General features: G+C 32.5%; 1 protein-coding gene across 1 annotated transcript in view; it reads right to left on the bottom strand.

The window, feature by feature from the left end:
- Positions 1 to 1,359: 1,359 nt before the first annotated feature.
- The window catches only part of 5-ht7 (5-hydroxytryptamine receptor 7), a 245,595-nt gene continuing 224,515 nt past the window's right edge, over positions 1,360 to 22,439 (bottom strand). The window contains exons 6-7 of the mRNA XM_072006444.1: positions 11,914 to 11,958; positions 1,360 to 4,565 (exon numbers count right to left, since the gene is read on the bottom strand). Coding sequence (XP_071862545.1) covers positions 3,930 to 4,565; positions 11,914 to 11,958 — 681 coding nt within the window. The 3' untranslated portion in view covers positions 1,360 to 3,929. The remainder of the gene's footprint in view (positions 4,566 to 11,913; positions 11,959 to 22,439) is intronic.

Here is a 22,439-nt window from a genome sequence, read left to right on the forward strand (position 1 = left end):
CGTAATATCATGGTCGGTAAGCTTGTGACACGTTTGTCGATATGTTCCTCTCAACTCGTAAAGTTTCAAGCGTTTTTGCTTATCAATAATGCCGACTGCGTTGTGTAATGTTAAAATATCTCTATTGTATGAAATAAACTTAATTGTTTTCTACGTATATCTGTGCGATATGATAATTTTGTTAGCCACTAAACGAAACCCGTAAAATAGTGCATCTAAAAATGTTTTATGCAGGACCATGGAGATTACATTCCACAGAAATAAATTGTAGTTAAAAACATAGAACAAAGTTACTTCTGCAATATAATTCAGAATTTTGTATTTAAACAATTCGAATGAAAGATTTTAAGATTCCTTAAATTATCACCGAGCCTGCAAATGCAATTATGTGTAATAATATACTAATTATCTATTGAACGAATTGAACGCGAAATACTTTCGAATGTCTCAGAGTTCAATCGAACAATAATTTAATCCTGTCTAATAGACGAAATGATAATCACCGTCACGATATTCAACAGCTTAAGCGAACTATTACCGGTTGGTTCTATATCTTTCGATCGACGGGTGATTACTGTGAAGAGATTCGCGTGTGCCAAACTCGTGACCGAACGCATTATCGACCGTAACCAAAATTTCGGATTAGATTCCGCCGGTTTGACTTCGATCGGAATTAAACCGGCTTTAACTATTCCTAATGTCTTGCAAATTTCATTGCTGCCTCTCTGCACGCCATTACTTGGTCACTATCTAAGAGAATTGGTCACACAACGTTAATAGTTCGATCTGCAATCAGTATGATGCGTTAAAGGAAGTTTTTCCTTCGATTTTATTACTTTTCAATGACTCGAGTCGATGATACAATATGAATATAGATACATAATATTACATTTTCTTTACTTTCTTCTGTATTCTATTTTGTTGGAAACTGCTTCAAACATGTGCTATTGAGATTTTTAATATCAATTTTATCGAACAGATTTTTCTTGAAATTTTATGAAATTTTTATGAAATTTTATTATTCTGTCTTTATTTTCATTTCGCGCTTGAAAAGATTGTCATGACGCGAATGTTTTACCTATTGGTTTACAAAAATCACAGAGCTTTCTGAACTATAGTAAAAATGTGTTTATTTGAGAATCATAGCTTTTTGTTATTTTTTTATTTTTCGACGAGATTGGTTTTGATGTTTGGTTATATACACCGCGGTAGTGGATACGTGTAGACCACGCGGATTTGATTTGGTTACAGTTTGACTTTTCAACTCGTGTTCTGTTGTTGATTTAAGTCGACTATACTCTGGCTATTTTTATGTTTGTTGATTTCGTGTAATTGTGTATACGTATATTTTTTTGATTCTTTCTTCTTATTAATTTAAGTTCTTTTCTAATTATTATTATTCATATTGAAATTAATAATTTTCTCACTTTTACATTAAAATTAATTATCTTTCTATATTTGCTTTCATTTAATAGCAAAAATAATTTCAAAAAAAGTGATATACTATTGTTTCCATATTTTGCTCACTTATAGTAATCGCATTCCTCTATACAATGCTTTTTCTAAGCATTTCTTAAACTTTTTATCGATCTTTGTCGATCGTTTCTCTCAATCATTGTTCACTTTTCCTCAAGAAATTGTGCTTTTCTATTTTCGCCTTACTTTTTTGTCCTAATTTCTGTTTATCTGTTCAGATGAGATCCACGAATGTGCGACATAAATTTTTCATTTTCGACGCCATGAAAATTCGAAGGCATCCGTGTCATCCCGCTGGTAACGCTGAAAATTCAATTCTATCGAGTTCCGATCGATCGTGGTCTCCGGCCGGAGGTTACATTTGAAATTCCTCGACACATATCGTCATCTACTCTTCTAAATATTTTCACGTTTGTTTCAATTCTGTCCAGAAGTTTATCCATTATTTCTTCATTCTTTACTTTATCAGCGTTGTTTGATCTTCTTCTACTACATTATTATTTCTTTACCACTTAATTTCATTATGACTCTTCGTTTTGCACGAAAATAATATCTTTATATTTCTTTAAGATCCTATTTTTTATTTTACTCGACATAGCTTTTGCCATTTTATCATACGATTATTAGTTTGAAACCAATCTTACCATTTTTTAGGATTTGTTTGACCCAATAATTCCAAGGATACTCAACGATTCAAATGGGTAGCACATATTCGGTAATCGTACTCCAGAGATACAAGAAACCATGGCTCTCGATGGTTTTACTGCTCTCGTCTGTCACGGTTAATTTTCCAACCGGTGATTTGTTTTTCCAATTGACATTTCCCACCGGCACCCATTGTTTGTTCGATTTTCTTTCTTTATACATTAAATATTCCCTTTTGTTGGAGCACTGTTCTTAAGGAAATTGCATTGAAAAAGTTATTACCTAGTAATTCAGCATTCTGAATTATCACTTTTTAAATCATTCATACTTTTTATTTCTTGTTACGTACAATTTAGTCAGTAACTTTTATACCAGATATTTTAAAGTATAGACTACGAATACACAAGTCCATATCGAAAATTAAATTGTTAAATTGATATACTATAATTTTAAAGACTGGCGAAACATCGTCAACTTTATAACAAATTTTTATGTCCCTCTGATTTCATTTATAAGTCGTATTAAGCTAACATCCCTTTCACACTGAATATATGTATTAACTTTGTAACTTTTTTTATTTCAAATTTACATTTTTAAATATAATATAATTTGTTACAATTAATAAGTACTCTACTGTTGAAACAATATAGGGAACTAAATTCAATAAAGTTTCCCTTTCATAAATTACTCTTAAACTTCATTAGTTTCGTGTGTCCCCAATAAATCATTTTATGATTCTTAAAAAGATCGGAATCGCTTAAAACGCACGCCATTTTGCCTTCGTCCTAACCATCTACAATTTCAAGAACCGATTGCACTGGCAGACGCGTTTTCGTACACTTAAATCGGAAGTTCCTATTTTCAAGACATATCTTGTTTTTTTTTTTTTTTTACTAATTACACACCGTTCAGAATTATCATCGCGACACTACACAGATGAGTTTAGTATTCTCTGTACAATGTTAGAGACCATGATTTCCTATGGAACATGAATTTCTTTCGTTCGTATATCATGGACATCACAACAAACAAATGTACTTAATATCGACTCGATCTAACCATCCAAGCTTTCGAGTATTTCGTTCTTGCTTCTCCAAGTCGCTTCTCTAATCACATTTAAACCCCAAGAGAATTTCTTTGCTAACTTCTCTTTTTCTCACTCTCCACGTGATCTCAGTTTAGTCGAAGAAGCGTCTGTTCCGCAACACGAGTTCTTGCTCTGCGCCTGTCACTCCACGGAGACAGTACTGGGACGACTTCTTTCCTTTCCACGAAACAGAACAGATTTCACGAGGCTCTATTCGAACGTCTGACCACGAGACAATTCGGATCGATCCAGCTGAAAACAGCAAATACACATCGAGGACAAGATGTTCAGACTCTTTGACTTGTCTCAAATGATCTAAATCGCAATCGATCGCAGCCGCTGATTCTACGTTAACATGCATGATCATCGAACGTACAGTGACGATAACGTTTACTTAAATCAATTCGGAGGGAAGTTCTTCTTAGAAATTAGATCTTCAATTCGTCACGGTTAAACTGGTCGAGTATTTTGATTTCCTCGAGCAACATGGTAACGCGACGAACAACAGGTCCACTGAGTAGCCAGTTATTGGAAAATCGAAAGTAGTTAGTTATCTACCAGCTTACGAAATAATCTACGATCGGTTTCGTTCGCGAAACCGAGAAGATCGATCGGCTATTAACGTGACAGGGGTCTTTTGACGACGAGTGATCGATCACGGTCGGTCGAGGTTCGTTTCGAGGGTTTCGCGATCGGCTTGGCGATCGACATTACCCCGAGATCACAGGAAGCTTTCGTTCGGAGCGCTCGTGGCGATATCGATCGCTTCGATACCCTGATTGTTGAGACGCTCAGCGTCATCCATCTCGCCGGCCTTGATCTCGCAATTGTTAATAGGATCGCCGTATTGGCTCTGGTAAAACTCCTCCCTCATCATATGGTTCAGGTTACTGCAGCGGAAGTACAGGATCTCGCGGAATGGCTTCCTGAAGTCTCTGTTCAAGGTCGCGTAGATGATAGGGTTCAATAGGCTGTTGCAATAACCGAGCCAGAGGAACAGGCTGGATAAAAATGCTGGGATGGCGTCTGGATCCTTGAGGAATGGCCTGACCAGGGCTAACACGAAAAATGGTAGCCAGCAGACGATGAAGGCGCTCATTATAATTCCCAACGTGGTACTGGCCTTCCTCTCTTTCGCCAAGTGGAACCTCAGTTTCTTCTGATGAGGCGAATTCGTCACGCTACAGGTACTGCTCAGGTGGTTTCTCACAATGGTCGACTTGGTCGACACCATCGGTGGCGTAGTCGTCGTAGATGAGGAGAGGACGGGCTTCTCGACCTTCTGCAGCATCGGACATTGAGACTCGTTGCTCTTCCGGGGACCACCGGCGAAACATCGTACCGCGTGGCCGCTACACTGTAACAGAAAGTTGAAGATTTCATGAATTTTACGAATTCTTTTCCTTTCCCTATTACATGTATTATTTAATGCCACATATATTAATGAGTTATTAGCGACATAAGAGGTAAGGTTCACAGTTTGTTGTACAGTTTAATGTGCTTTAGATATTGTAATAGCTTTTATATTGATTCTTTAAGGTGGGTTTTATGTTAAGGTCTGCAGATATTTCCAGCAGTATAACAAGTTAGGATAATATGTTCTACTGTCAGATGTAATACTGTACATAGGTCGCAGGATGGGTGTTCTTCTCTTTTTCCCTTTTGTTTTGCCGTTTGTCAAACATCTTCGATATTCTGTTATTTTAATAATAGACCGCAGTTTTGTAGCTGTATTTATCCAACGAGTTCGCGGTTCTTTGAAAGTTTGGCTTCTCCACTGGAACTTTTGAACACGTTCTTTTTACGGTGCACGATAGTTGTGCGCGGTCAGATGGATAGCTCGTTGGTATGCGGGGTTCGTGTGTGGTTTGAAGTTCTGTGAGCTTGGAATTTTGAATGAAACGAGTGGGTGAAGAATGGCGTTTTTACCTTCTGAAGACTGAATTGATATTGCCGTTTAAAGGTTTAGTGAACAAGTGGCTCTGTATTATGTTTTACAATATAATGTAGTAAACACCGAATGGGCAATGTAGTGATGCTATATCGCGGGATTTAATATTTAAAGAAATATACATATTATGCGGAATTCTTATTTGAAAATAATTTTATAATCTGCTTAAAGTAAAACTTTTGGATATATCCATATTACGAAAACGAAAAAGATTTATTAATTGGGTTGTTGCTGAACAAATCTCATTAATATGATACGATTATTAAAATATAGTAAATTGCTATGAATTTATGTTATACGTCGAGAAATAATTAAATAACTGTTTTTAACTACATGTCAGAGTTGCAATATTTATTTTATAAAGTACTTTTTTATGAAATCATTCGACATTTCAATGCGTAAAAAGTTGTGATTTTTCCATGGCTTTAATATACGTAACTCTTCAAAAGGAAACTACGAAAAAAAAAGAGAGAAAAGAAAAAAGAAGAAAAGAAAAGGAACTCTCTTTTTCGGAAAATCAAACGTTATAATTAATAAAAAAGAGAAGAGTCAAATATCATAATAGACAAAAATTACAATGAAATTTTCTTCGTCGAAATCAAATGCAATCAGTGTTAGTATATAGAAAATACATATGTATAATTGATAGTGAACATATGTGTCGCAATTCGTAAACGCCATCACGTGAATCACACGCCACAGAGTATATTCTCAAATTGAACTCGCAATCTGTGGACGTGATAACAATGCGACTGCGGTTTTCGATCCTTCCGGTAAAACAAATCTCCCGTGTATACTGTAGCAACTAGATACTGATAAACAGTTATCATAGTAGGTAAGTACGAAACTTTGTGTTTTGATATGTCCGCAGTAATGTTTCTTAAATTGCAAGTAACTCCCCAACGGAAATTGTACACCAAGTTCATTTAAGTGAAATAGTAGGAAATATTAGGTTGTCCCAAAAGTTTCATTTGTATTATGAGGAAATAATAAATGCACAATATTTTTTGTTTTTTACTATTTTATTGAATTACGTATGTTCAATATTTCAATAAAATAAAATAATACAAAAATGTTGTGCATCTATTATTTCCTTATAAGACGAAAGAAACGTTTGGGAAAAACTAATACGTACATACATATGCATTTATAAATAGATTCTCTTTGTCTCGAAAATTTTTTGATCCGGATTCAGATTACATAATAAAGTATATAAATTAATGTTAGCTAATTCATTTTTTTAATTAGTAGCGCTACGAACTAATTTTCTGCTTTTACGTATCAAATATTTTATTGAATTTTTATAAAGTATTTTTCCTTTTTCTCTGAAGTATTTTGTAATTTTATTTTAATATTTAATGCTTTTTAATACTATCTTAATCTATAATACACGAGGACAATAGAAAATTAGAAAGAAGAAATTTACGAAATTATTTTTTGTACATTTTTTAAAGATCTAACCATTCCATGTCATAGCATGAATTTTAATTAAATCTAAATGATTTTTATCCGCGGTGTTACTTGAAATTCGTAGTGTATCCCACGGCAATGTCCCTGCAAAAAATTACAGAACGTATACAGTGCTTACGTCACACATATGACAACGTAATACCTAAATATATATTAAATAATTTAATTAAGTTATATGTAATACTAATCTATTAAATAAATATATATTTTTAATGAATTAATATGTACTGAACCTTTTATCTAGTTCTAATACGTATGATATCTCCAAAACATTTATGATGTTTGCTTGAATGCATTTAATACGCTCTATTTTATATAAATTTTCTGCAATTTCGTATAATTATAATCCTTGCTGATTCTTCTATCTTTTAGAAACTCTTCTCTGTAACGTATTACCATAAATCTCTCTTTAATACTATAGTTTATTATAGAAGAATCAATAATAAAGTATCTAAATTTCCATTCAGATAATTTAATTCAATGTAAATATATAATTTATCTCTAAATTATTTCACTAATTATAATTTATTATTAATTATATCCACTTATAATATTTTATTAATAAACATTTATATGTCATTATTACATATGATTCATCTGATTAATCATTATCGATATTTCGACATGGCTTATAATTTGATAATATCCGAATCCTTGATGATTTAAGCATAACGTTGAACCAACCCTCTTCCTTATCAAATATGCATAGACGCGAAGCCCTTAGGGTCTGATCTGCGTTTTGGTTTCGCCATCAATTTCGATGTTCGCGTCAGGGTAATCGGATTGCGTGCGACTTCAACTTGCACCGAGTCGGTGCATCGTTCGATACAGTAAATTGTGCTCGACATTAAGATAATTAGAAGCTCTTTAGTCAAACGACAATAAGTAACGTGCTACTTAAGGTAATTAATAGATCACATGCATAGTAAATGAAGTAAATAACGCAAACAAAGGTAACGAAAGTTTTATTGAGTATTTGATGATGTTACTAGTAATATAAATATTTAGTAATTTGAATAATTCATGTGTAGTAGACATAATAATAGTGTAAATTGATATTCGCGTAAGAATAAGTTAAGCTAATAGGAATTTAGAAATTTGTTAATCAACTAATTCTGGACGAGTTACATGTAATATATATTTATATGATAGAACTGTAGCAATTATAGCGTTACTATCGTTATTTACCATTTTTTACTTTCGTTTCTTTCGCGTTTTTCTTATTTTGATTCTTTCCAACTAAACACGGCAAATAATGAGCAAATTGACTTATCGTCATAGCTCAAAATTCGCGTAGAATATCTCTACGATTAATGATTCGACTAGTCCAACTTTTTGATTGGTTTCAGATCGGTTCATTGACCCGAAAATCTAACTAGTTGAATCGTGATCCGCACGAACAGCTAGGACTATATGCCGCTTTGCCTAGGATAAGCAGATTAATCCATCGAAACTCCAATGAGCCTGATTGCAAGGATATTTTACTGTCCGCTTGACAATTATCGAACGAAAATCCGTAAACGATTAGTAGATTTGCCGCTTGTTAACCAATTTACCATTTCGTCGTAGCTATTTTAAACGAATTACATTTGTTTGCAAAGCAAATTTTAAAATAGTGATGAAAATATTGATCAATAATTAAGGCTGAAGAAAATTTGATTACTTTCATCTTTTATAATGATAACATTTTCCTTATAAGAGAAAGAAATTCGTTTACTATATAAAGTCATTAGTCATTAGATACATCTATGCAATTTCATATTTTTATGGATGTAACTAACAGAATGGATTTTACATATATAGAGAGATTTTACATTTATATATATATTTGTTTTGTCCACTAAATATCATATTCGGTATTTTAGCCTGGATATTTTATATTATCTTCACATATTATGTGCATTGTATGTATTATTGTATTTTTCACTTTGCTCTAAATGCATAAAGATCCGCAGTCAATTTATTACTTTTATCTTTTTAGATGAAAACATTATCTTTATTAAGAAAAGAAAATTGTGTCTATTATGTAAAATATATGATTAAAGTGAATTCGGTAAAGAGGCGAGGGACGATTGAATCAAACGCATTTAGATTACGTACTTATTCCGAATAATTCGTTTGAAAAAAGCGCATTATCATAGATTGCATAGAGGAACTCTGCGAGATTTACGACTACAACGTACGCTTGAAATGACCATTGAATATTAATGAGATTATCAGAATAAGCTAGGTTTTACATATACGAACATGGTTTCCGATATTAACTTTTAGTAGAATTACCTCGACATAAATCGAACGCATAACAAACAAGATATAACTTTAGGACGATAATCATAGTGAAATTGGAGAAGAAATAAAAGGGTGAAAAGGTCTTTTTTTAAGAAGAATATTTTATTTTCGCTAGTAGTTTTAGTATTAATTGTTTTTTACTTTTACAAGCGAATATTTAAATTCTCAATAGCCTATATAGGAAATTATTAACTATATGTATGTAATATGTAATTTGTTATTATGTCAACACATAACACGTCTTGGGGTTTATTTTAAATGATGTATACTTAAATTTATGACTCTTTTAAAGGAAGGAAAAGGGGAAAAATGAAAGTATGAAGTTTCTATGGAAGAAAAGATAGAAGGATAGGAGTTTGCAAGGCTAGCAAGATGGAGCTTGAAGCCCAGGATCTACTAGCGGTTTCATTAGTAAAGCATCCCAGTACTGTGATAGTGGAGGTGGAAATGCAGGTCAGAAGATGTACAGTGGTTTAAAAAATGAATTTCTTGATGTTCGTTAAATAATTTTACGTAGACGAATATTATATTAAGAAAAATTATATCCATTAATAGTCTATATTTATATATATATAAAAATAAAAAATTCAACGACTACTGTTAATAATGCGTTATAAAATAATAACATAGTAAGTATAAAGATGAAGAACGTTTGAAAATTCTGTATCATTATAAAATCCTTCTATAGCGACGGTATCATCACAGACGCATTGTCCAGAAATGACAAGCAGCCATGACTAACGCTGATTGACATTTAAATTCTTTATTGAACCGCTTTATGGTCACTTCTACCAACAACAACGCGTATAATTAATCGAACGACCGTCACAAAACGTACAAAACTGATTCTCTTGAGTATCATAAATGGTAATAATCTTTGTCCGTAAAATAATTTCATTTGTGGTATATTCACGTGAACAAGTATCGATGAAAATGGGAGTTGGTGGTGAATAAATTGTTTGAAAAAAGTGTCGGTATGCGAAAGAATGCAGAAAGAAAGAAATACAGATGAACTTAACCCACGCTGTGAGGAATGTAGATGACATCCAGGATAACTGAGAGAAGTGAGAAAAGCCGCGGGTGGTTTGAGACCACGAGCTGAAGCCGGAACTAGTGGTACGGACAGAAATCCGCTGGGTCGCAAGCTTAGTTATCCGCCACGAGAATTACCTTCTGCTCGTCTGATTATTTTTATCGCTTCTCCGGCCTTTTTTTACGCCCCAATTTTAAGACAGATTATAATCTGGTGGGTGTTTAAATCTAGGCCACCCACAAACCAGCTCGGTCCTCTCTTCATGCGAATTAGACTTGCCAAGATGAGATGCGATTGCACGAATAACAGAAACGTACCCATAACGTATGACTTTTCTTTTTTCTCTCTTGGTCCCTTTGAAAGATGCTGTTTTTAATGTGACGGCTAGATTGCGAATGATTATGCAACAGCGCGAAGTTTCAAGATGCAAAACTGTACAGAATATACATAATATGTAAAAATATGTAGAGTATTCCAGTATTTTAAATTCTGTTAGAATATTCTACGGGTACAAGTGCGAAAAATTTGTCATTTAAATAGCAGAAGCTTTATATTTTACTTTGCAAAATTGATTGATTTTATGCCATTAACGAACCAATTTAATGAAACAATACAACTTTTGTTGAAGTGTTAATTACATGTTCTAGCTGTTCTATGCAAAAACGGATCTATTAATTAATCAGATTGATCTGAAGATTAATTAATCGATTAATCTTGAACTTTGTTAGGGGAAACAAACTCATAAATTAATGAAACAGTAAACGTGAAGCTTCGTAATATAGTTACGGTACTTTGTTTCCTTGATAAATGAATTTCATAATTAGTTACGTCCGAATTATTCTAAAAAAATTACACAACATATCGAATCTGGTACGAAGCATAGCAAAAGCGAAGAATATGATTAATTACTAGGAAATCTGTTTGAACATTCAATTTGTTTTGTTAAAATAGTTTAATTATTAAATTGTATTTTTTGTAGAGACAATGAATTACTATATGACAGAGAAGAGATGTACGCAAACAAGCCGTTAAATATTTCAATGATTTCTTGCTCTGATTTTCGTGAATATTGTGACGAAATGGTACAGCGTCCAACTGTTTTATCGTGTTATCTCGCAAAATTCATGTTTACCGCCAGTTTCATAATCTTCTTAAAGTCACTTGGAAGTTTTAAACGGAACTTCAACAGAAAAGTCGAAGTCGTTGACAGATAAAAGGGTTGTCATTATGAAACCGGCTGCAATCTTGTTTAGAAGTGGAAGCGGGGCGCAAAGGGATTGTTAGTTGACTATTTAACACAGGAAGAAGTTTCTGTAAACGATCGACGCTCGACGTTATATTCATAGCATACACACATCATGTAACTTAGAACAAATTCAACTTTTCGTTTAATTTATAATGCGTTCATAGTGATTACAAAAGATATCGGCACATATTCTTATTTTCCCTTAAAATGTTTTCTTTATCAGGTTTTTCATTTCGTTTTTATCGTATCAAATTTTTATATTCATTTGAAAGTACTAATATATGATACGAAATTTAACGCACCTGAACATAATTAATAATAATAATAATTAATTAATATGTATATACTAATATTTGGTATGCCAATGTCATTTGTAGCCACTATACTTGCGTTTACTCTACAAAGTGATTGATGGAAACTGTAATTGCAGATCTCTAATCAATCAAACGTGTTTACTGTGTTAAAAATCTATCGTGAATAATTTTGAAGAGTAAGTAACGATATCTATTAATATTTGTTAATATTATCAACGTACTCATGAAATTTAGAAATTATTATCTAGCGACTGTATAAGAGACAATAATTATTTTTTTCGTGTCAAGTTTATCCCTTTGCGCCGGATGAAAAGCTCTAAAGGGAAGCGACTCTTCGACAAATCATCTAACGATCGACTAGTGAATTTGTGATTGGTAGATTGATATTAAGGGTTGTCTTACCGCTCTCATATTATCCTGCGTATCGCCACGAGGGTTCGATCGTATCTACAACAAACGTTTTACTTTCAGACTTATAGTCATGATAAAATATGGGACGTTGTGCTACAAGATGCGAATTCGCAGCGATAGATGAAACGTAAATTTGTCGCGTACAAATTCGTGACAATTCTCGCGTAGTTTATTAACAATTAAAACTTATTAAAATTTCAAGTTTAAGTAATAAAAGGTTATTGGAAAGTAAAATAACGATTACGCGATTATTATAAAATGAAAATTTCCAAGCACAAAAATCTAATCGTAGAATAAATATTAGAAAGATATATAAAAAGTCTTGAAAATAGAAAACGAGAGAAGTTGGAAAAAATGTCACGAATTTAAGTGAATTCAAATTTTATTTCATGCTTCGATGGCGAAAATTAGGGAACGAAAAAAAAAAAAACGTTTATGAAATAAAAGTTTCGGAACGCAAAACTTCAGTCGTAAAATAAAAATAAAAAAGATATAGGTTTAACAATAAAAAATCGAGAAAAATGGAATAAAAAGATGTCACGAATTTGGATGAACTATTCGAACTTTATATCACGCTTGCCTGTAATGGAATGATCAAAAAATAAGCATGCTTCGCTATATAGGCTCGGATGATCGATGCGTAAGCCACTAATCTCACAGCGGATAATCTCGAAAGCTTGCGTAAATTAAATTGAGAACCCAATACGAAAGTAGGACAGGCCCATTGTACTACGTGCACGGCTGTCGTTTTCGAAATCGTTCGAATAAACGTTGTTTCTTATTTCCTCTATAAAAATAGCAGAAACATCGCGAAATAAATGTGATTCTTTTCTTATCGCGGAATTTATGTGTCACTGAAAACATCCATTCGATAACAGGAAATGATACTGCGTTTCTCAGAAACGATCAATTGTGCCGTGGGTGTTCAGTACTGAGTTCTTGAAAGTCAACTGTTTTTCGCTATAATTTAACTTTGTGCTATTTTTAGTGAAGTCTCTGATGAGTTTTGACTATCCCAACATTTAGGTCTGATTCTATAATCTTCTTTGATTCAACCAATACAATTTGATTATCTTAAACAGAGTGTTATTCTATTTACGAATAGCTGAAAACAATGTACAGAGTGTATTAAAGTAGATATTTAACGCGATTGAATATTTTAAGTAACTGTATTTCAACAAAATTTGATTACCAGCAGAATTCATTTGGTGTATTCAATATAAATGATATCTTCAATTATATATATAGTTTTAAATATGTTCAAACTGACAATAAACCTAAACTTATTATATAGGTAATGTCAATCTAATTTAAATCTAATTTGAACTATACTTGTAACTTTCATCTTTCTTCCAACACATTTTCCACTATTCCAGCCACATTTACGTGAAACTAAAAAGAGGAAGAAAGATTACTACCTTTTCTAAATTTAAAAGAGAAATCCCTTCCACGAACAAGAAAAAGAAGAAAAAAATATGAATATAAAAAAGGAGGAAGGTCAATCTAACACCATATATAGAATTTTCGTGACGGTCAACGAGTTTCGTAGGAAGTGCTTATAAAAGAGAGCTCTTCCGTTACACGTGAAACCCATTTGCCATTGAAAATCATCTGGTCGAAATCTTGGCGCGGATTGTTCGAAAGTATTTCCCTCAAGACCGACATTACTAACGGAGTAGAAATACTGAGGGATGATATCGAATCATGTTTTTGATCTGACGACCTCATTATCCCACGAATCCTCTCGAGAAATTGAATTCACGGGCATAACGTCTAACTCGTGTTTCGTGCAGAAACTTGTGGCTGGACTGCTGCAAGATTTCAACTGGAAATCCTCTTGAGACAACGCATCGTGTCGACGTTGTGAATCGTGATGGATAACGTGGGGAAGCTGACTTGAATTTCGATAGAGATTCATCGTGCCTCGGGATTTTCGAACATGTTGTAGCTTTGAATTGCAAAAGAATTGACCGTGAAATTTCTGGATAAAATGTATTACAGTCGATTTGTGGATAGAAGTGTGCATCGTAGCAGCGGTATTCTAGCGAAATGGTAAATTTATCTTTTCAGAAAATTTGAATTTATTAAAAAATAAGTTTATTTATTAAAAATTTGAATTTTTAATCAATTCAAAGCAAATGTAAAAACTTGATGAATTAAAAAATTTGCATTTGAGTTTATTGAAGTCAGGAAAAGATAATTATTCTGTATTTTTGTGCTATATCTGTAATAATTAAATAGTTATTCTATACTATTGTGTTATATATTAAACTTTCCCGAAGGCAACTATCTTACGTGAAACCCCGTAGAAAATTCTTCTCGAAGCATTAAATAATGCACGGACTATTAACCTCAGCAGTTTAACTTGGAACAGCAAAGGTCACTACGGTATTAAAACCGTGTAAAAAAAACAGCGCAAGAACGAGAAACTACGTTACATTTTTTACGTGAGTGGTTGTACATTGTACATTCATCGTATCTTGGTCTGGTCTCCGTTTCTCCTTTTACGTTTATACGGGCCAAAGCTCGACCATACGAACCGTGCAATCTTTTTTCCGCGCTCGGTATTCGTTTTCAGCCAAATTACTCGGCCGCGTCACGTTCCCTGCTATTAAAATTGGATTATGCGGCGGAGATTCTTACACGAAACGCCAACGTCGTTATTCCACGTAATTGTGCTCTTGAAGCGTTTTTGTCAAAATTGAATAGCAGAACAATAGCGTTGTTGTTCTCCGCGAAATTGATGTAAATCGGTGTTTTCCGCGATCGTGCCGATGCATCGAATCCCGCTTATGCTGATTACGTGGAGATCTGTCCTTATTTGTATATCGCACTAAAAGACTGATCAAGTAGCTCAGATTTAACTCACTCGCTAATGTCTGCAATAATGTATTAGGAAATATGATTTAATGTAAGAAAAACACATGATAAGATCTTCAAAATAACAAAATATAGTATATAAAGCATAATCGAATTTTTTCTCAATTATAATATATATGATTAGTAAGCGTCAACTTTACATGACATTCTTCTATCCTTAGTTAAATTTCATTGTTACTGTTATTGTTGTTTTATTATCAAATACAGTCTTCATTGTTTTATTTAACATTTGATGGATGGTAGTTAGGGTCCGTTCGTAGTCCCTACGTTTCTACGAGATAAATTCTTTATCTGTAAAAATTGTGTGTGTCAGTGGCGGCTGGAGCCAATGTTACTATCAATGAATCATTTAGCGAATGCTGACTATGACCAACGATAGGGGCGAAAGGGTTATATATCTCCGAAATAAATTTGACCCATTTTTTGTTTCACCGCTTCGAGCAAGCCTGTTCTCCGACGTAAAACAGAAAATACCGCCGAACCCGCATGGTAAAATGGAATAATGCTTCATCGGAGCCTGGACAACCGAAGTAACTGCACGCCAAAACGAGCTTAATTCCATCGATGCATTATTCATCCAGTGAATTTTCAAAAAAAAAAAGAAAAAAAATGAACTGTTTGCTTAGTTTCAAAATAGTAACTGTTGTTTCATATTTGAAAATTATGGAGTTCATATTTTAGGAGTTTATATTCTATTTTTTGAAGTCAGTTATTACCAAACAATCGTAGAATATTTTATGATGAAATAATGAACAATATACATGTACAAAAAAGAGACTAATAAAAATGTACAATTCTTATTTTTCATTTAACGTTCATTATTGTTCACATGATCGCAATTTTCAAAATTCAGTATGACAAATTTGTAAAATTTAATATCCCAGTATCTCTTACTACCTAAATTTTTTATTTTTTCTCTTTGTAACAAAACGCAATTGCCCTTTTACTATACTGATATAATTTAAACTCCATATCACATTAAACACACTCCATATTAATGATCTCTACATCAAAGTAAAATCTTATATTATCATAAGATTAGAAAAAATTAAAAATTCAGTGTATTAATTTGATCTAATACAGGAAACCATTCATTAAGAAGGAAAACAGTTACATGTATCTTTAAGAGATTGGTACGTGCTGTTATCAGAAATTCAACTCCTTAAACATAACGCGTGTGCTACAGACAATACACTGTACAAACAATTATCTGGCCGCAGAATACATCGTTTAATCTTGACTCGTAATCATTAAGCGTGTAATTAACAAAAGCTTTTCGGTAGCCCGGCTGCTTCCTGGCAACAACAAAGGTAATTCGAGAGGCAAAAGGCGACAATCCACGAAATGAGGGCCAAAACAAGATACTAACGCGGCACTGTTTGCTCGTTGTACGCTATACAGATTGTAGTCATATAATTAAGATACTAGTCGCAGTGGAAGTTAGGTTTGCTTTTATTGATGGAAAGACAAATTTTTATAAATTTCATTTCTTTTTATAATGATAACGATCTATTGGAACAATGCGACTTTATTATAGATTATTTTATATTTAAAACTGAACCTTTCTTTGGCAAATATAATTTTATTTTGTAAAATTATGGTATTTTTTATAACATTTATATATATTTTCTTTTACCCATTACTGTATATAGATTCTGTGCATTTTTGTATTTTCAAATTTTCCATAAATATATAAAGGTATTAATTACTACGATAATAAGATTTAGTCGCATTTTGTTCGACTATTTTTCTTGATTTCTTATGACAGAATAATTCATTAGCTGTTCTACATTTAACCATAATGTATTTCATATTCGAAAAATATTGGTTTTAACTTCAAAATGTAGCGTAACGTAAAAGGATATCGAAAAATCAAGCGATGAATGCTGATTTAAACTTTATGTACAAAAACGATAATAAAGAGCTGTTATATTAAACTTTTACCAACAATGACTTTATCATTTAAAATATTATTTAACTTAAAGCTAGCAAAATACATGAAGGTATCTAAAGTCACAAACATACAGACTTAAGTATAGAGGATAAAATATTTTTGACTATTTTATTCAACGTATTTTATCTAATTAGATTACATCATCGTATACAGAAGTTTTTTTACTTATTCTGTTTTTATTATTTTTGAAACTGCGTTGATTCCATTTCCGTACTTTCGTGAGGCTAATTACATTAAGTAGATAATTAAGTTTGACACGTGGCACCACAGTATTACGAACTTTCACTGAATTTTGTGCTACAGTAATGAGCATTTCCTTTTTTCAAATGTATAATGCTAAGAGTTTAATTTTTCATTAAGAAAGCAAGAAAAATCTCTTTTAATAATTTTATTACAGCAAAATAGATATTTAATTAATAAAAAAACTTTTCCCTATTTAATCCAAAATAATATGACGAATGTATCATTTGAATCATTTAAACGAACAATTTTTAACAGTTTTTAGCGAACAAATGATCTATTGTGTACCTTTTATGAAAACTATTTCTATAAATTCCGAGGTTATAAAAATATGAGAGTAATTATTAAATTAATTTTAAATATCCTAATTTCATCGAAGAAAAATACCGCAATATAGCGTACACTGATAGGTACACTTACCCCATACTATCCAGGTATGAATCTAGTGATTGTTCTGATTTGTTTTCTGTTAAATAGAAAAAAGAATTTCCATTTTTCAATATAGAGGAGAAACCAAAAGACAAAGTGCAAAGGGTTATCGCAGATCGGCATGCCACGTTCAGGCATCGATTGCCACGTTTCAAACGATACTGGTAGTCGGTTAAAAGGTTAACAGGCGAGACATTCGGCGTTCGGTTGACCGGGTACGTGGTTGCCATGAAAAGAAACGTTTCGATCAATGAAAAATACCCGGTCGTGCATGTGTACGGAACTCGCGGTGAACCTTCTAATGGATATCCTGCCCTCCATGAATTGCAAGGATTGATCAATAAAGAGCGATCACCTCGAACGGGCGTCCTTCTTCGCCTCGCGTTCGTTGTGTCGGTCTACGAGCGTAGTTCTATCTACGACTGGCTTCCATGCAGAAATTTCCTTAGAGAATACAGGAATTCACGCGATGCTGCGGGAGAAATTCTAGCCGCGATAGCTATATAATTTTAATCGGTCGATAATGAACGGTAATTGTTGCTATTTCAAGAGGTTCGATTACATAATTAATAATAGGGTCGAACAGGCAAGTTAATTGCATTCAATTAATTACTTTAATAATTATGTTCACTTAATCATTTTTGGAATAAAATTGAGAAGATTCTTTGACAAAGGGTAAGAGAATGATATTTCATGCTACTTTTTGGGGGGATGGTGAAATCAGAAAGAACAGTGGAGGTTTAAGAAATAAGTGGAAATTGAAGTTTGAATTAAAAGGGTATTTTATATATTTTTGAAGATAGAAGAAATTATAAAACAGTGTGCATATATAAAAATAATGTGAGATATAAATTTTCTTCGTATTTTAAAGAGATGTTAAATTATGTAACATCTTACGAAGAAACTCTAAAATATGCGCAAGCAGTAACTCGAGTAATCGCAGTTCAGAGGTTGCGTTCGATACAAGTTTGTAGAATTTCGAAACCTTTCGAGCGTAAATTTTACGGTTGAATTATCCGAACGAGATAATTCATTTGCATAAATAAATAAATACTTTTGAAATGGAAATATCTCATTTCCAACATTTTATGGCATTTCAATTTACCTATTCGATATTAAATTTCAAAAGCGCATGTATAAGAGATACGAAAATAGATTCAAAATGCTCTTTGGATAGTTATCGTTATGATGAATGTGCAATCGTATGCATATTAAAACATCAGGTAACAGCTATGTATAAAGCTTTCTACGTGAATTAGTTTTTAGTTCCTATCGCCGTTAATCTTCAGAACGAAACCTTCGTTTTGCACGATTGCACCGAATATATTTGTAAAATGTCCAATTTCATATAACAGCCTGGTTGACATGTTTGAAGGAGGGTGAACAAATAATTTTATTCATTAATTCGTCTAGGCTGTGACGTGTAAAATGACGTGCTAAATTAAAATCTATCATTTATTTCGTTTCATTTTTAATTCTTGACTCTTTCATAAAAATTGGTTTTAATTCTTAAAAGTCAATATACAAGGAATATATCTATTTTGAATTTTTGGAGATTTATTACTCTTTATGACTATTTATATTAATTGTTCTATGATATACTTTTGTGTTTTATATTTTCGAAATTTTCATATTCCATTAATATTCCACTTATTTAATTTTACGCTATACTATCACCGACAACGTCAATTATCATTTGCCACAATAGTTTATATCAATACCTATTGCCAGTTAGCATCTCTCAACAAATTTCACAACATGCCACACTTTCGATGACAGTATTCTTCCAGGAAGGCGGTTTTTCTTTTGTCAAAATCCGATTGAACAATCGATGATTGTTTACTAGAGCATGATTAATCATTGTTAGTCTTTCTTATAAAACGGCATATAAATTTATGTAAACTAACAACACTTTTCGTTCATAGAAAAAATTAATCAATTATGAAATTGTGAAAGAAAATATGTGTTTGCGTTGCAGAACTCGCTTTCATATTGACTTCTTCTCTTGCCTTGCTCTTATAATAATAAAAGGAAACGCAGCCAGCGGGTTAATCGCGATTGTGCAACGTGACTTTTGGGCAAGATTTATGGTTGCTAGTGATTTAATGTGTTCGAGAATTGGAAAATCAAGTTAAGAGGATTCTCTTATTAGCCGCACGTTTTATACATCTTGTGTATGGAAATATACTTATGATATATGGATTACATCGCGTTTTGTATTAATACAGATTACTATAGTCTTCACCTTCTCCTTGTCCAATGAAAAGTGTTGATCTCGTGAATTGTGTAAAATATATATCTTGTAATAGTTATTTGATTATATCAATCTCTATTTTAATATAAAATATTATTTCGGATAATACCTTTCTGTATGATTTTTTGATAGATATGAGTTTTATGGCTGCTTTACAAAGCGGAAGAAAAAACTTGTATCTTATAATATCCTTTATCATATAAATTGCTGTTTTGAAGCAAGTGTAATACCTTATTTGAATATCTTTTCTTTTGGACGCATAAGTTTCATAATTTGTTAACAGATTGGCTGAAACATTCTATTCTATGACAGTTTTGTTATTACACGAATTCATATTTAGAGCAGTATTTTTTAATTTTTTCGTTGAACATGAATTTACTTTACAAAATTCCTGTTTATATTAAAGCATACTTAAAATATGTAATCCTTACCGCGACAACGCCCAATCTAAGGAAACGACGCTTTCTTCAGCGTGGTTCCCTTACGTAATAACTCTTCCCTAACGTTTTAGGGAGGAATCTCAAGTGCCGTCGTGAAAGCACTATAAACTGCAGTCCGTTCTATAAATAATCTTTTTATTAGCGAAAGAAGCAGCGAGGGAGGAAGCTTTGAGTTACGCGAACCATTGCGGCAAACAGCGCTGGGGAACAAAATACCCCGGTCAGATAACGATCCTTTTGCAACGATGTGAAATATACGAAAATATTGAACTCTGTGAACGATACAGGACTCCAGCGGCCATTGACGTGTCTCAACAATGTATTGCCCTTCTGAGGCTAAGTCAGAATCGCGTCCTACACAAGTTCACTTTCGTTCATAGGTATTGGGACGCTTCTAAGCGTGATACGAGAATCAAAGGAGATGTAAGTGATTTTGTCTTCACATCGAGTAAGTCGTATTTAAAAGTTAGAAGTTAAAGAGTTAGCAGGTAAAGTATCTATGTATAAGTATCTAAAATTAAATTACACATATTTATCGTTTGAAATATAACAAAGTTAAATTTTTTAATAATTTTAGAGTTTCAGAATTAAACGTTTGAATTAATTTTTAATGGATTGAAAACTAAATAAATGATTAATTTATAATCATAAACTTTTAATGAATTTCATTTCCTAGATCATGAGCTATCAAAAGTAAAGAAAACTATTTTATTTTGACTGCAATAATCGTTTGGCAATCGACGTTTTATGAGAAAAGGTGGTATAAAATATGACGCTATGTATTTTAAAAATATCTTAGTGATTAGAAAATGCATTTATTTTAGATACAAATTAAGTTAAGATAGCTCTAAATATACACTGCCGATCATAAAAATATTAGGATACATATCAATATTTAATACAAATTGAATGATTTTCACTGTTTTTGTTTTCTAATTATTTTATTATAAATTTATTATTTTACTTGCGTCATACGTGTATATGTTGTAAAAATACTAAATGAAATAAAATTTATTAGAGTTTTCCAATAGATGTAATCAAGTACTATGCTTATGGTTATGTAACAGTGTGTATTAAGTTCGTCTCATCCTCGACGACAATCCATTTTGACACAAGATACATATGTAATATGTATATATAGAAAGAAGCTTTTAACGTCTCGGAAGGTCGCGCGAGTGTCTGGTAGCTTTCGAAATTCCACTATTTATCACGACCTCCGTCATGTCAAGGGATATAAGGTTACTGAGATTTCTGCCTTCTCATTTTTTTTTTTTTTTTTGCTTTAAGCCACCTCGACGAATCGTGATATTTTGCGATTTCTACATGAGATGCTGACCGATACTTTCTATCGGGAGAATAAATGCGATTTGCAGGGATTTTCCGCGTGTCCACTTCCGAGAAGATTTGTGGCGAACGATATATGATGAATCGAGTACGAACGACTTCTGTTGAATTGCCTTGACTAACCTGGAGGAAAGATTTGGAGAGAGATATAATTGGTTGAAGAAGTATTGGAGTATATATGGGAAAGAATTAGGGGAGGAGTTGGATTATTGTGTTTTGGTTGAGATAAGTTCATTTTTGAGGATATTGTGTTAAAGAGGGTATATGTGCAAAAGTGATTACTGGGTTTAGCTTATTTGTATATCGTGTGTATATTTATTACAATCATTTAGTTATAGCTTTATTGGGTTAGAAAGAAATAGTTATTAAGCGAATAAAAATTGAAATTTACTTCGTTTCGTTGATACGATTCGAGATTGTTTGGGTTGTTGAATTGAAAGCTGCGTTTCTTTTAAGAATTAAATGCTTGAATTAGTTTTTAACAGATTGAAAAATAAATTACGAATGATAAAATCATGGGGAATGTTCTAATATTGTTGCAACGAAAATTAAAAATTAATTTTAATTACAAACGTTTGCACAGTTTATGGTGAAGGATACGAAATTATAGTTGTATATTGCTTACAAAATGAAATTGAAATTTATAATGCATGATATTCTATAAAAAGCCACGTAGAAAAAGCCGAGTTTGTGAAACACTTGTAATAGCTTAAATTTGTTTTTTTTTGCATTATTTAGTTAGTGTTTAACGAGAGTACACGATATAAATATGTTTCGTTATATCGTGTTACCATAAAGTTGGATATTTATATTTTTGGCAAGAGTGTTTTTCAAGTAGAACAGGTCAACTACTAACGAGACCTTTAATGTACTACTTTTGTATCAGAACAACATTGACAGGAATTTCTAAAAAATTCATATCAAATAAAATCTACAGGAAAGTAGGAAAAAGCTAAGTGGTATGCACTACAGAATG

Source organism: Bombus fervidus, chromosome 1 (genome assembly GCF_041682495.2).
Source record: "Bombus fervidus isolate BK054 chromosome 1, iyBomFerv1, whole genome shotgun sequence".
In the NCBI taxonomy this organism is placed as follows: Eukaryota; Metazoa; Arthropoda; class Insecta; order Hymenoptera; family Apidae; genus Bombus; species Bombus fervidus.